The 16,422-nt window shown below is 44.7% G+C and overlaps 1 protein-coding gene across 1 annotated transcript in view; it reads left to right on the top strand.

The window, feature by feature from the left end:
* The window catches only part of LOC135212974 (unconventional prefoldin RPB5 interactor-like), a 224,808-nt gene extending 210,977 nt beyond the window's left edge, over positions 1–13,831 (top strand). The window contains exon 8 of the mRNA XM_064246735.1: positions 13,555–13,831. Within this exon, the coding sequence (XP_064102805.1) occupies positions 13,555–13,683 (129 nt within the window). The 3' untranslated portion in view covers positions 13,684–13,831. The remainder of the gene's footprint in view (positions 1–13,554) is intronic.
* Positions 13,832–16,422: the final 2,591 nt, after the last annotated feature.

Raw genomic sequence — 16,422 nt, 5'->3', positions numbered from 1 at the left:
AGCTGTGGTTACAGTCTCTAAGGTAGAACCTAGTGAAGGTGGAAGGGTGAGACCTTGTGCCAGCTTCCATCACCTGGGTAACAGAGGTCCTTCTTGAAGGCAAGCGATGTGCTCATTCCACGCACATCATGAGCCTTCACTTGACTGGTACCAGCAAGTGGAGAAGAGGGAGGGGAGAGGGTGCGGTAAATCACCTCTCGAATCCAATGTGAAATGGTATTCCTCGTAACCTTCTTCTTTGATGGGCCCGTACTTACAAAGAGATGTTGTAAGGTGGGTCGAGTAGAGCTGGTCCATTGGAGATAGTGCCTCAGTGTTCTCAGAGGACAGAGAAGTAGCTCATCTGGGTCTTCGGTTACTGTGCCCAGGCTCACAACCTGGAACGAAGAAAACCGAGAATCGACCTGGGCCGGATTCTGGGTTTTCTCAACAAACTCATGAACAAGCTAAACCAGGCATTAGACCAGCACTCAGTATGAGTGACAATATAGGCTAGGCCATGAAGCTCGCTGACTCGCTTGGAGGAAGCAAGGGCGAGAAGAAAAACCATTTTCAGGGTGAGATTCTTATCAGATGCCAGGGATAATGGTTCATACCGAGCTCTCTTCAAAGACCTGAGGACAGCAACGATGTTTCAGGGAGGAGGCTTTGCCAATACCGGAGTGCAAACCTGTTCAAAGCTTCGTATGAGCATAGAGAGTTCCTCCAAGGAAGAGAGATCGATTCCCTTCAGTCTACTGCCGAGACCAAAAGTAGCTTCTCTCTCCGGAGGTAAAGTAAGCAGTTGGCAATCAAGGAGATAGAGGCTCCGAGAGGAAAAACACTTCTCTGATGACACCAACCACAGAAGATGGCCCCTTGGTCTGATAGACAGACGTTGAGGACTTCCTGAGGTATCCTGACATTGCTGTCGCAGCCTCTCGCAAAAAGCCTTTCGCTGTCAGGAGCTGCTGGATAACCTCCACGTGTGAAGATGTAAAAAGCTCACCGCATTGTGGAAGATCCCCACATGTGGTTGGCATAGGAGGTCGGAGAGTGGCGGAAGCACTCTCGGAGTCTCAACCAGCAGAAGTAGAAGGTCCTGGTACCATTCTGCGTGAGGCCATTTCGACGCTGCTAGCATCATGGCCAAGGAAGGTGTGGATCGCACTCGATTCAACACCTGCCTGATCCAGCAAAATGGCAGAAAAGCATAGACGTCGAGGCCATCCCAGGGGTGCTGGAAGGCGTCCTCGAACCCCAACGCCAGATCTGGAACTGAGAACAGTAAATCGGGAACTTCCGATTTAGAGAGGTAGCGAACAGGTCTATTGTTGGGGAACCCCACAAAGTCAAGACTTTGTTCGCTATCTGAGGAGCCAAAGACCAATCGTAGCCAACGATCTGTGTCCTCCTGCTCAGATTGTCCGCCACAATGTTCCATTTGCCTGGAGTGAACCGAGCTGTCAACCCTACCGAGTTGAGAGCTACCCATTCATGAATCTGCACTGCTAGTTGGCATAGCTGCAGAGACACGGTACCGCCTTGACGGTTCACGTATGGCACCACGGTGGTGTTGTCACTCATCAGCGCAACCGAGTGACCTGTCAGAAGAGAGCTGGAGTGCCATGAAGGCAGCTCGAAGTTCCAGCACGTTGATATGATCATGACGTTCCTGCTCGGACCATAGGCCCAAAGCCAGGTGTTGCAGTAGGTGTGCGCCCCATCCTTCCTTGGATACGTCCGTAAACAGGAGCAGATCGGGTGGACGAGACTGGAGAGGAGATCCCCTCAACAGGTTCGCATCGTCCAGCCACCTCTCGAGATCGGAGCGCATGTTCTCCTCCACTGGGACTAGTTTGTGAGTAGAATCGTGACTTTACAATCAATGATTCTTCAGACCCCACTGAAAGGATCGAAGGTGCATCCAACCGCTTGGAACAAGACGTTCCAGCGAGGCCAGATGTCCCAGCAACTGTTGCCACTGATGTGCTGGCAGCTGGGACTGTCAAAGGAAGGGCAGAGCGACACTTCGGAAGTGTTCCAGTCTTTCCAGTGTCGGAAAGGCTTTCCCTGCAACGGTGTCAAGGATCATACCGAGATACACCAGTCATTGAGAGGGCTCTAGAGAGGATTTCTTGTGGTTCACTATGATCCCCAGGTCGTGACAAAATGCCAGAACCCTGTCTTGGTGGAGACGAAGCAGTTTCATTGAGGGCGCCAGTATCAGCCATTCGTCTAGGTAACACAATAGACGAATGCCCTGGCGATGAGCCCATGTTGACGCTAGGGTGAACACCCGAGTGTAGACTTATGGAGCTGTAGAGAGACCAAAACATAGGACCTTGAATTGGAACACACTGTCTGCTACAATAAGACAAAGATACTTCCTGGACAATGGATGGATTGGGACCTGGAAGTACTATGCCTCTTTTATGTCGATCGTCTCCATGTAATCCAGAGGACGAATGGCCTGTCTGACCCTGCTTTGGGTCTCCATCCTGAACGGGGTTTGCTGAACAAACTCGTTCAGGGCCGAGAGGTCGATGACCGGTCTCCAGTCAACTGAAGAAGCCTAGAGACTCGTCAAAGATCTCGAGAGCATCCTTCATCAGCAAGTTCTGGACTTCCGCCTGAAGGGCGAGATCCTTCGTCAATCCCTGACGATAGGATGATGACGTCCTCGGGGGTCGAATCAGAGGAAGGGGAGAGTTAATGAACGGGACGCGATACCCGTGTCAGAGGACAGTCAGCGTCCAATCCTCCGCCTCGTGGTACTGCCACCTCGTCCATCTGGCTTGCAGGCATCCCCCCACAGGTGGCAGAGTGGGGGTATTGCCCTCCTCACTGGTTGCGGCGGATTCTCTTCCTTTTGCCGTGTTTGTCTCCCCCTCGACCACCCCTGGTTGAAAAGGGCTGCTGACCTCTCGGCCACTGACTGGTGGAGGCAGTGGGAAAGGGATCAGCCCCGGCAGGAGGGTGAGAAACCCTCCTAGATGGAGAGCCAGGGCAATGTCGAGCAGAAACAGCAGGAGGTTGGGGCTGACAGAAGGATGCTGCGCAGTGCAGCAAAGAATCCTGGCTCACTCTCCTGAAGTTTCCGATCACCTCATTTACATCCGAAGATGGAAAGAGGATGGATCCCTGAAGTGAGGCATTCCTCAGGTCGGTCACATCCTGAGGGTCCACAGCTCGATCAAGCTTTGATGAGATGGCGTCCTTACGCCATCGTGGGAAGAGAGCGTTGAGGTTCGGTGTTGCAGTGTCTCGAGTGAAACTCCAGGTGCCAATGATGTTATCGTCGGTTTATGGGCAAGGGTGAAGGCTCAGCCTCTTGGGCCACATAGTACTACTTCTGCTTCTGGGAAGCAGAGGGGATTAGCTTAGAGGAGCGAGATGCCCGTAGCGAGTCCTTCTTCGCTGAAACTTGTCTATCAACCTTGGTCAGACCCTATCTTGTCAGGGATGACAAGGGCAGCTCAAACCGGGACCGAGCACCCCAAGGGGTGCGACAAAGAAGGTCGGCTGCCAACATATGGCCTTTCGGAGAAGTAGTTGGCGCTTCTCCCAGGCCATTTACCTTCCAGATGAGACCGATGATCTCGCGGAAGGTGGTTTCAGGTGCCGCATCTTCTGGAACAGCTGGAGTAGCTGTTTCCAGAAGGTAGCCAGCTGAATCATTGGTTGCCTCGTGAAAATCATCCTCCCTCTGCATTGACGCACCCAGGCGTGAATGAAGGGCAGCAGAAGGTCTGGTAGCTGAGGCCCCCAGAGCCATAGGAGCCCGTTGAGGCTCAGAATTGTGAGAGTGATTCTTCGCTGCCTTCCACAGGTCCTTATACCCCCTGTCGGACAGCCCCTTGCGAGAAGGGGGAAGGTAGAAGTGGAGGATACCTATCTGCTTATAGCGAAGCTGGAGGAGAGAGGGGAAATTAAGCCCTTTCAGCAAGCACTGTTGGACCCCTGTCAGGAGGATCTTGGCTGGGTTCAAACTTGATGGGCGAGATATGATATTTCTCTACAAAGGAACAAGCCCTTGGAGATTGAGAACCTCGAGAGGTTGGAGGTTTGGACTCGTAAGGAGGAGTCACGGGATGCCTTTGCTTCCAGAGCACCTCTTGCCTGACGTTAAGCAATCGTGGCAGCTTAGGGATAGTAAATCCCCTTAACTGCTCTCCCAACTTCCCAAGAGGAATCAGAAGGGGGGTTGGAAGGTCATATGAAGGAGAAGGAGCCCGCTTGTGGCCTTGTTCTCAAGGAAGAGTCGGGGAACGACGACCTCTGATCAGTGGTGAAAGCCTATATGGCTGCCTTTTGGAAGGCTGGGTTGCAGCTTTATAAGGATCCTGAGGTGGAGATGGGACCTCCGGAGGAGGAGTAGGCAATGGAAGTTCCGAGGACGGGTACTCTGAGTCAGACGTGTCTGTTTTCCATGTCAAAACATTGCAAAAAACAGAGGAAAAAGGTTTTACAGGTGTGTGTATCTGCAGGAGCAAGAGCATTTGTCAGTGCAGGCATGGGCACAGGTTCTGAACACGTAAGTGCAGGAGGCGAATGGCGCGCAAATTAGTGCTTGGGAGAACGCATTAGAATGTGATGGAGAGCGTTGATGCTCTACAGGTGAAATTGCGCGTCTTGTTGCGTGTGTAGGCGAAGAAGAGCGTGGGGTGTGATACTGGAGACTGAGAGCGCCTGCTGGAGTGTTTAGAAAAGTGCCCTGGTGACACGCGGCACGCACGGGCAGTAGCGTGTCTCGTTGAGCGCTTACTCTGTTGCTGAGGCAGTGGTGAAGCAGCGCATTGGGTAACTCCTGTTACAGGTGAGTGCTGGCTAAAGAACGCATACGCAATCACACGTGCTGTTGGAGTGCGCTGTCAAGGTGTAACACAGCGTGCAAATGAATGGTGCGCACCAGGAAGTAGTTCTCGCTGTATTGCCGTGCGCATTGGTGTAGAAGGTGGGGGCGCATTGTCCCCGAGAGGGAGAGACAGTTTCTCTGCGACCTCTCTCCAATGAAGGCTCCTGTGCGTGTGCCGAAGCATCACGCACTGCAGGGGAGCGCTCAATTAGCAAAGCCTCCTGTGCACTTGCCATAGCATCGCACATTGCGGAGGAGAGTAAATCCAATGAATGCTCCTTTGTGCATGGCATAGCATCGCACAAAGACGAGGAGCTTACACTTGGAGGTCTGGTAGTTCTCGAAGAAGAGCGTGTGTCAGCACGTCTCTTGAGAGGAGTCTTTACTACTTCTCTGCGAGTCACTGCTGGCTCTCGAAGAAGGCGTGTCAGGCGGAGTCCGAGAACCCCGTCCAGGGACAAGGCGAAGCTGCAGGGCCCGCATCCCCGAGGGCAGGCAGACAGGAAGACGGACCTGGTCAGCATCGAAAAGAGCCTCCGCAGGGGAAGGCTCTGGGGGCTACGCCGCAGAGGGAGGGACGTCTTCCTTAACAGCATGGGAGAATGAAGCTGACTCCTCTTAAAAGACTAAGGAGGAAGATGCAGCCCCAGAGGAGAGTGCTGACAAAAGTCTCTCCTTCGACGGCAGGCCAGGAAGTCACAACGAAGGCCACAAAACATGAAGGGCGTCGTCAACACGTACTGAATAACAGGAAATGGGCAGGTCTTGCTCTTTCAAAGGCTGGCCAGGAGTTAATTGTCGCTCTTATGCACTTCACTCCTGAGGAGTGAGACGTTGAAGGTCCTGAAGGACAAGTCCCCGACGAGGAAGCAGAAGGTCTGGGTCGTTTAGTCTTTGAGGAAGAACTCGAAGGTGAAGAAATAACGTTTCTTCTTCTTACTTCGCCACCGGCGATACTCAACCCACTGGGCAGGTGACCAGGTACAACACTCCTCACGGGGATTTTGATGTACAGGAATGCCCCCTGCAAGAAGGACAAAGGGAGTGAGGGTCTCTATCAATCCTGCTTATGAAAGTCCCGCACCTTCGGCCCGGGACACCAGGGCAGGAATGCATAACCATATTGTCAGACATACTCGCACTCAGCTAGAAAGAGAAAAAGAATGTTTTGAACAATTTCAACAAGCCAGCGAGAGCGAAAGAGAGAGGTCTTTCCTCGCTGCCGGCTGTAATCAAAGTGACGACTCAGTGAGCTGGTGGGGAGGCGGTGCTTCCCCACTGCCGGGTAGGTAACTACTGGCCCAGTAGTTACTACCTCGATATATAATAGATTGTATTAGCCAGTAGTTTGAGCTGAGCTGCAATCTATCCCTAAGTAAAGGACGGAAGGTTTGTATACGGTGTAGGAACAAATCAGAATTAGTAGGAAAGCCAGGAAGTGTAATCAGTCATTAATGCTGGCATAGCAGCAAAGGCCAAGAGAAGCAGTTAATGGCTAAGCACCTTTCAGTGAAGTGACTAAAGACAGAGCAGGAGGCATTGAAGTGGTTGACATCGATACTACAGATGCCATAGGCAGTGCAATCACAGACAAATTGATTAACAAGTGCTGAAAACTTATACATGCCAGAACAAGCACTGAAGGAGCTGTTGTGGTCAAAACTGGTACCTAGTTCTGCAAATATCAGAGTGCCAGAACTAACAGTAAAATTAACATCAAAACAGCAGAATATGGTAATGGAATGGTGGGCACTGCAGTGTCTAAGGAATCATCTGTGCTGCTGGGGTAGAAAATTAAGTGGATGCAGTGAGTTGCTCAGGAAGTGCAGAGAGAGCTGGCATAGGAGCAGCTAGTGCAGTCTGGAATCCCATTGCATAGAAGCATACAGAGATAGTAATTAGTCTTTGATGAAGGTTGCAGAATTGAAGCAGCCACAGATTTGCAGTATTAAGGGGTAGTTAAGGCCAAACCACCAGCAGTAGTTGGTGAATGAGTAACTGGAAGCATCGTGAAAACACCATACAAACAAGCAGCAGCTTTCCTCAATTTGCACCCATTCCTGTTATTAATGAACCTAGGACATCCTCCCATCCCTGCTACTGTAAAGACAATTCCTCAGTTGTCTGCTTCGTATCCCCTTGATGACTTGCTGTTCTTCTCTGGTGAACTTGGTTTTGTACTCCTCTACTAACTCCACTTCATCATCCCCCAACCTACAAACCCATGGACCTACCTAGAGACACAACTTCCTCAACAAAGGTCAGCCTCTGTGCCTTTAAAGTCCCTTTCTCTTCTAGCATCAGGCCACAATTTGATCATGGTATGAATTGTTTGGCTACACCATACTCTACCCCATGTTTTTCTGTTATTCCTTTTTGAACCTCTACAGATCCTCTATCTTTTTTTGCCTTTGTGTCATCTCTAGCCTTCTTAGGGGTCTTGATGAAATATGTACAGTACACATAGTTTTCACTAGATTTTCAAAGAAACACAGAAAAACAGGAGAGTGTTGGCAGAAATGTGCATGTAGATAGAGCCATGCAGACAGAACCCTTCCCCTTGTTTCTGCTGGTAACTACACACATAATAGGAACTGCACATGTAATGCACCTAATCCCATACATAATAATCCTTCTGTTATCTGGATTGATAGAGCAAAGGGCCTCTCGGATTCTGGTGAAATTTGGATAAGGGAAACTATGAAATTCTAGGGGTGTTCATGGGCAACTCTGTACCCTTCCTCACCTAACTGTGTCATTACCAATTAACTGCAAACACTCGGTATGCATATAAACAACAACCATCACACTTTAAAGTGAAAAAAATTATGCAAAAGGCAAAGTTCACAATCTCACCCAAAACCCTCGGGACAATTTGTTTTTGCTTTTTGGATATTTTCAGAATTTGGAACTGACAGTTGCTCCTAAATACACAAGCACAAAGCACATTTTATTTCTAACAATAAAATACCTTAAAACTCAAAATGTAGAGCATCAAAACAAACCATAATTTGCATATATACTCATATATCATCTGATCTCGTGTGTTACGCGATCCTTAATGTTTTGTCCCCAAACATGGTTTCATCACATATATCATGTATAGTGAGAGATTCTTAATATGCAGGTTTCTTTTTTGGTAGGTAATAGTTCTAGGCTAGGCTTCCTATAGCTGTCTTGGTTTTGGTAGATTTCACTGATAAGGCTTGTGGAAGTTAGCTTTCACCTAATGAAAGGCCTAGGAACAAAAGTTCAATAGGTGAAGAGTGAATCATTATACATTCAACTAGACTTACCAAACTTGTGGCTTGTGCAAGAATTCATTACTATTTCTTAAAATTAGAACCACTTGCTACTGCATACAAAACACTGGAAAAAATAACAGCCAGTATTAGCATAAACAACTGAATCGAGAAACAGTTGTTTGTCGATGTTAGTTACCTAAGTAACACCATATTTATTAAAAGTTGTATTACAATTGTTGACTTCTTAAATACTTAAAAACTAGATGCAGTAACTTTTCGGGAGGTATTCATGTTTTCTAATATTTCTTTGCACTTTTCTTTGCAAAATTACAATTATAGTTGCCATACTATCATAAAAGATAAGAACTAAAACCAACATCAATCCCTGGGTATATTTATGAGCAAATAAATAAAAAGAGATCATAGACGGACAGCAGCAAAAATTCCCCCTCATGTCTAAAATCATACTGAGAGCTACCTGTGACTCCTGACTCCATGAGCTGAGAAACTACAGTTGCCACAAGTCATTGAAGTGCTCTGAACATCTTTCGTGCTAAATTCATCCAAATCGTGTGGCGCATAATATTGATGCTCAATGTGAATTAGCCTGTCCACCACCCAAAACTGTTTTCAATACTCATAAGATGGTGCCTGTCCCTTGAGGGTTAAACAGCGGGCAGTATAGCTGTGGCTAAAAAAACAAATGAGCAGACTGCAAAATGTTTTGGAGGCAAATGTAGCATCTAAAATTAGAAAAATCATACATGTACTACATTTAATTTATTAGTTTATAGATTAAGTAGTAATTGAATTTTTAAAACTCATCTTTGATAATTTACAAAAGAAACGATCTATCTCTGAATCAAGTTTCATTCAATAACTAAAGACATTGATGATGTTATTAAAAGGCAATCAGCTGATAATTTTAATGCCTGAGTCACACATTGGCTATTTGAGACCACGACCGTCTTATTGGCTGTGTTTGGCGATCAATCAGCATCAGTTGCAGGCCTTGGGGCACAAAAAAAATAAAGCCAGTGGAATACGACACCATGATGCCATATGCAGTGAATCAGTTGTGATAGCCTTTTGCATGTCGAGGTGAGACCACATATTTATGTAGTACAGGAAGTCTCCAGTTATTGGGGAACTCGATTAATGGCGATCAGGTTTTATAGCACTTGTCGAGGGTCATAAAATCAGCGATTTATAGTGCCATAACGGGCCAAGTTTCGGTCATCGGTACCTTATGATAATAGAGTTATGGTGTCAAAACATACCTAACAGAGGCACCATTAACTGAAACTTTGCTGCCATAATGGTAGTTTTCGCTTCTCAGCACCCCACCAAGAACGGGAAACTGCCCCCCCCCCCCCCCCCCCCCCCCTGTGTAGGTCAGACAAAAAGAAAAACAGAACAAAATCTTTTGCTTTATTAATGAATAAATAAAGTCTTTCACTTTATTAATTAATAAATACATAAAGTGCACTGTGCTCTGTCTTTGTTTATGTCGATGGCTGTCGTTTGCAGGGGACACCACCCTACTCCTTGGCTGTCCCTCCTCCCACCCTAGTTTGTCTTCTTCTTCCCTGCTCACTCGTCTTCTGATTCTTTTTCTTGTTTTTTTTCCTCCTGTGGTCTTTGGTTTTTCTTGAAAAAATTGCTCCGGTTAGGTCTGTGTTGCATTTTCCTCTTGTTCTCTAGCATCATAGTGTAGCAATTTAAATCACCATCACCTTTCTTGCTACAGCTGCACTTCTTGTTACATTAGAGTCATTCGCCTCCAGGATGTTAAAAGTTCTTCCCGAATTCTTTGCATTGCATCCTGGAGGGTGCCAATTTGCGTTAAATCAAAAGTTTTGCATTTTTTTTAACATTTTAAAATATTTTCTAGCTCACCTTAAATAAAAAACAAGTTAATTAAATGAGTTTATAGTAGACATTCTAAAGGTCACTGTTAAAAAGTTAAATTCAAAGAGATTTAATTTCTAAGGGAAATTAAACTGCCATCAATAAGGTAAAACAGACATCTATATAAAATTACTTGAAGATATATTCATAAAAACCACAAGACCAAGTGTGAATATTACATAAACATACCATTTCTCCCTCTCTCTCCTCCTTCTGGCCAATCTATTTTTAGAAGTCTTCTCAACCTTGTTTTTAAGAATTTTATTTTGTCTCTATTTTTGTCTGAAATGCTCTATGTCTATGTGTTAGAGTGATGCATTTGCAGTTTGTAGATGGGACAGGTAAAATTAGATCAATTTAAAATTATCTAGTGTACAGGTAAGACATATAAAGAAATAATAATGCGTAGGTTGTAAATTATGTGTGAGCACTAATTAGGATTGAGAGAGAGAGAGAGAGAGAGTGTTGTCTTTACTTAATTATTTATGAATTATTACAGAGAGAGAGAATTATTAATTTTTATTATTTAATGTTATTTAATTTACACATAAGAACTTGAAAACTTATAAATGACATAAAAAAATTAAACAAACATTTTTGCAAGGTTTCTCGAGGATTCGCAAATGTTCGTGAGTATATGAAAAACTCATGACAATTAGCTACCAGTAAAAAGTTTGTGTGTGAATTCATGCAACTGCAAGTGTGGGATATTACTGTACATATAAACACACATAAAGTATTTACTGGTTGCTTTGCCAGACATGTATGTCTTATAATTAGGTATTAGGGCCTCTTAACTTCTAAATTTCCCCACACTTTAGTCTTAGGATTTTGGTTATTTCATGTACTGTATTATTATAGAAAATAACATTGTTATTAGTGCTTTTAGGAAAATGTAGTACTAACACAATACATATAAACATTATATACACAATTTATTATATTGTAGAAAAATATACAGGCAGTCCCCGGGTTACGACGGGGGTTCCGTTCTTGAGATGCGTCGTAAGCTGAAAATCGTTGTAAACCGGAACATCATAAAAAATCCTAAGAAAATCTTACTTTTAATGCTTTTGGTGCATTGAAAACTATGTAAACTGCATTCTTATTGCATTTTTCATCAAAAAAAACCTTCAAATATTGATTATTTTGCATTTTTGGTGTCATATTTTATCTGCCAGATGAGCGTTGTAGGCGTCGTAACCCTGGAAATAATGTCTGATGAATATATTTGAGAAGCGCCTTTACCTCGGAACGTCATAACCCGAACCCGTCGTAACCCGGGGACTGCCTTACAATTTAAAATAGCATATATCTTTATAGAACAGTTACATGAAGAATTTACAGTCATTGTCGTTGTCATTTTCAGTCATCCCCCAGGCTACAGCCTCTCAGGCTGACATCAGCCAGCTGACAACAACTTCCCACCACGATGTCACTCGTGCTACCTACTGTCAGACAGCCTCACTATTCGCTCCCTGATGGAGAAGCGAACCCTAGCCCTAAGATTACGAGACTAGGATGCTTCCAACTATACTTGCATATTATAGAAAAGAAACAAGAAGGAATTACAGTAACATTTTCCTAATTTTTGTCTTTATCTGTAGTTCTGACAGCTAACCTGATTTCGTCTGGCAGTGATACATTGTCACAGTGATACATTGTCTGACAGCTAACCTGATTTCGTCTGGCAGTGATACATTGTCACAGTTTTGACTCGCTGCACACCCCAAACTGTGCATGTTGCGGGGTTGCCAAGTACTAGGTGTATGTCATACTGGATGCTGCATATTGACACTTGCTAATTATGTCTTCCGTAATCAAATGCTGACGCTGTTGCGGCAATTGAAATGCCATTATGACACTATTGCATCTTCTGGCATGACATGGCGACTTTTGACAGTTGTGACTCATTGCATAGGTGCTGGACAGCCTTGCACATCCGCCATCACTTGGTGGAAGTTAAGTTGTCAAACTCACCGGCGTGGTTACAGATCATGCCAAGTGATGGCATCTTGCTCATAATTGCACTGTAGTGACGTCGTATTAAGCAAATTTTCAGGCCGTGGTATTGAATCACCAAAGTGTGCGACTCAGGCATAAGAATGTAAATAGAACCAGAATGCAAATGGTGCTTGATTGCTCTGTCCATATTTTGTACGTAATACAATAATACATGAAATATACAGGTAGTCCCTCGTTATTGGGGGGGTTCTGTTCTCGGCGGGATGCTGGTAAGCGAAAACCGGTAACCGGTTCACGGTGCCTTTGTTAGGTATTCTTCAACAGCTTCATACACAAAACCAGCACTTGACAGTTTCACTGTGATCATTGTCATTAAATCTCTATGGGAACACCCCCACCCTTTCTTCACTTCATTGAATGACAGTCTGAAGAAAATATTTGTAAAAGATTAAAATACGCTTACTTTTCAAGTATGTACAGGCATTCCCCAGCTATTGGGGAATGGGCAGGGGCTGGGTTCCGTTCCCAATGGCGTGGCGATAACTGAAAATCACCGATAACCGAAAATCAGTGATAATAGTGCTGATCCACGGTTATTGGTGCTGAGCTTCGGTTATTGGCACCGTTAACCAAGGAACAGTGCTGATAAGCAGGGATTGGTGCATATCAGCGCTGAAAATTCAGTTATTGTAATCACTAGACAAGCCCCATAAAACCAGATCACCAATAACTGTACATATACGTATATTCTAGGGGCACAATCTTTGGAATGTTCAAGAACAATACCTTAATGTTCTAGAACAGTGCGTTATTATTCTATAACATTATTTGCAACTAAATGTAACACACAAAAACATGAAAAACAAGGTTCTCATTCTGCCCAAGTACCCTTGTTAGGATGTAGCAAGACATGCAAGCTTCCCCAAGGCTATGATGAAATAAACTTTTACATGTAGACTGGGTGCTTATCTTATTTAGCTTTATTATTTGCCCTTTCGATTCGCAATCAAGAAAGGTTTTAACACTTCGACGTATATAATCATTATTGTTCACCTTTTCACTTTCATCACCAACTATTTAGTCATGGGAACCCAAGTTGTCAAAATCTTTTGTTGATTGTTGGCATTAGAGTGAGATCATCAAGAGGAGCAACTAGTAGTAGGTCTGCTGTCTTTTGTGTTGAGATGCATAATGTTTAATTCTGGGAAGTATGGATGTGCCATGCTTGCATATTTCAAGCTAAAACTTGCTCACAAGACTTGAAACTCGCATAATATCAATACTTGTGTAATATTAGTGGAAGTGGCATGCCATTTCTTGAGGTGCTACTATACCTGGTCATAAATTTGTCAACTTGTCCTATTCTCATGTGATAGGTCACGAGAATCTGTGATTCAGCTTTTGGTTTTGTCATTACCTCCAAGTGTTTGTGAATGAATGGCTCCATTGGAATCTGTACTTTATATTCAAGCTTGAGCCCACCTCCTGCCTTTACCTGCTGAGTGGTTGCCTATTTTGAATTGACCCTAGCCTGGCATTGTAGATTAAGTTAAAGTAATGTGCTTGGCTGTATGTAACAGAATTTATATTTTTCAGGCCTTCAGTTATAAAATTGTTGAACGAAGTGTGGATCCTGAAGTTGTGGAGGCCAGACCAGAAGCTCCAGCAGCTGACACGCAAACAAGAAAAATATCAAGATTTAAAGCTTCAAGAATGAAGAAGTAGTTCTGTAGTAGTATGAAGATCTACAGGGATTAACAGACACAAGCAGCTCATTTCAATTGTGATAGAATAATCTTTGGCAAAGTATTGTTACATATCAAAATATCTGTCCCTACCTTGTTTATGTGCATTAAAATAATACTGTATGTGATTGGCTGTTTCACACTTACCTTGTGTTGAACGCATTAAAAGTTTAGTCCTTGATAAGATGTGAGGTGGAATAGGATTTTTCAATGGCAAGAATCAACTATAAATAATGTTGAGGGTTTTTAGATATATTCAAATGTATCATGCTAACTTGTGCAGTTTTATTTGAGGTAAATTATAAACTACAGGCAGTCCCCAGTTATCGGTGGGGGTTCCATTCTCGGCAGATTGTTGATAAGCGAAAACTGCCATCAACCATAACTTGGTGATTTATGGCACCGATATCCGGTTAATGGCGCCACTAACTGGTTCATGGCACCTCCTTTAGGTATGTTATGGTGCCATAACTCTATTCTTGGCACCTTATGGTGCTGGTAACCAGAACTCAGCGTATTATGGCGCCATAAATAGCCAATTTTATGGTGCTAGACAAGCGCCATAAAACCGGATCGCCATTAACCTAGTCCGCCCATAACTGGGGACTGCTTTTATAGTCATCCCTTGTTTTCTGCAGTTATTTTGTTTGAATATGTATTCATAGAATTTTGCAACTAATATGAGATTTTACCCCCAAAAATTTTATAGAACTGTTGGCCAATCATTGAAAATTTCATACGTGATCAGTTTTAGAAGAATATTGAAATTTTCTTCAATAATTCATAAACCAGTGAAAACAGAGTGATAAATAACAAAGATTGCTAATACAAGATATATTTGAATTATAATCTCCCCGACTATAACTGCTTTTCTGGGCTCAGCCGTGTCGCTCCGTGAAATACGTTCCTTTAGCGCCATTTCTAAGGTAAAATATTGCTAAAATACCAGAGAACTGCTAAATTGGACATGCCAGAATATTCTGACTCGCTCACCCTTTTTTAAAAAGGTGTCGGTATGAATCTGGGGAGAGTGAAAAACACTATCACAGCAGCCTCTCCAATTAGCCTTTTCCACATCAAAACCCTTTAGAAAAGGGGAGCCGTGCTACGGCTCACTCCCTGCTACCGCGAAGGTAGCGTCAGTGACGACATTCCTTTGATAGCCATTTCGAGAGCCGCATGTAATTTTTGTACTCTATTATTCTCTGCCTTTTTGGCTTGTGTTTTTTAGTTATGGATCGTCAATCTGCTTCTACATCCAAGTTAAGTACTGGTTTTTTGTTTGACACTATTTAGGGAGTGATTTTGACCTTCGTGGTCCTTTTATTTAGGGTTTTGTCTGGCGTCGCCTTCGCTGAAGCGGCTGCGCGCCGCCATTACGCGTTCCCCTTTTGTGTCGTTTCGGTTTCGCGTGGTCTTCCATACTTCGTGAACCGAGTAGTATATCAGTACCATTTATTTGCCTTTTCTTGGATGGCAGTTTTGTCGATCGTGTATATGTTTTATATTTATTATTTTCGTGTCTTAGCACGGGGGTTTCCTTTCGAGCACGTGTCTTTGTTTCGTGCCTCATCGGGTACCCCGTTATAGTTTTACTGATTTTCATTATGATTTTATTTTGTTTGTTTTCATTATCATGGCTACCCTGGCCGTCTGCCCTTCGGTTTTGTTATATTGTTACGGCAATAGGCCAGTTCTGGTTTTGTCCTGGTTAGGGCCATCCTTATCGGGTGGCCCTACCTGGTTGTTAGGTGTTTTGATGTTCATTTCTCTTCCCATCTATTCCCTTTTCCCCTCCCCCGTGTTAGAGCATGATTTTACATTAGTTTTAAGTATTTATTATTTATTTGTGTATGTTTTTCTTTGGGTGTTCGTGTCGGCTAGCCTACCACGTAGGTTTCCCCTGCGCCTTCCTCGCGGTCCAGTAACCTCGGGGAGCCGCTGGGTCACGTGATCGTCACCCCTCCCGACCTGCCTTTCGCCCCCCTCCGCTCGGGGCCCCCCCTAGGTGGGTGCTTCTCTCGCTCAGGTTGTCGCTGACGACCGACCCGAGTATCTGCAGGGGGGTGTGGAGGGGGGCCTCTCAGGCCTTAGGTCGGTGGGTGTCGCTTCTCAGCTGACCTTTCTTCGGAGTTGCGGTAGTCTGGGCGTGCTCGGCTCCTCCCGCTTCTCTTGAGTGTATTCACCCTCCCGCCTTAGACATTCCTTCCCCGCCTATGGCGGGTTTGCATTCCGGCCTCTCCGGCATCGTCGAGGGTTTGGTTTTCGGGAGGTTGTACCTCCCTAGGCGGAGATAATAGTATTCATTTTTTAATTTATTGTTTCGTTTAATTAGTACATTGAACCTCCGGGTTCATTGCCGCCCGGGATAGCCCGTTGCTAGTGCCTTTGTATTTCATTCTCCCTGATCGGGTAGCTTCAATAGGAGGTTCTGGGTTACCCGGAATGTATTGTCCTCTGGGCTACTACGGTTCCAGGTTAATTTATATGCGCTTAGCACGAGTTCCCGGGATGCATATGTCTCTTTAGTCCGGGTCACTCCTGCACTATATCTTATTATATGGCGATACTCATGTATCATTACATTTACAGGCCACCCAATGTCTGGTTGCCGGGTGTAATGCCGTCCTCCAGGATCCTTGTGGGCACGATGTTTGCCGGGGCCATGCCCCCTGCGCTGTGCTGATAGAGAACTCCATAGTTTGGCATCACGAGAACT

This window comes from Macrobrachium nipponense, chromosome 42, assembly GCF_015104395.2.
Source record: "Macrobrachium nipponense isolate FS-2020 chromosome 42, ASM1510439v2, whole genome shotgun sequence".
NCBI classification, from domain to species: domain Eukaryota; kingdom Metazoa; phylum Arthropoda; class Malacostraca; order Decapoda; family Palaemonidae; genus Macrobrachium; species Macrobrachium nipponense.
This window is presented reverse-complemented; position numbering and strand designations above follow the sequence as displayed.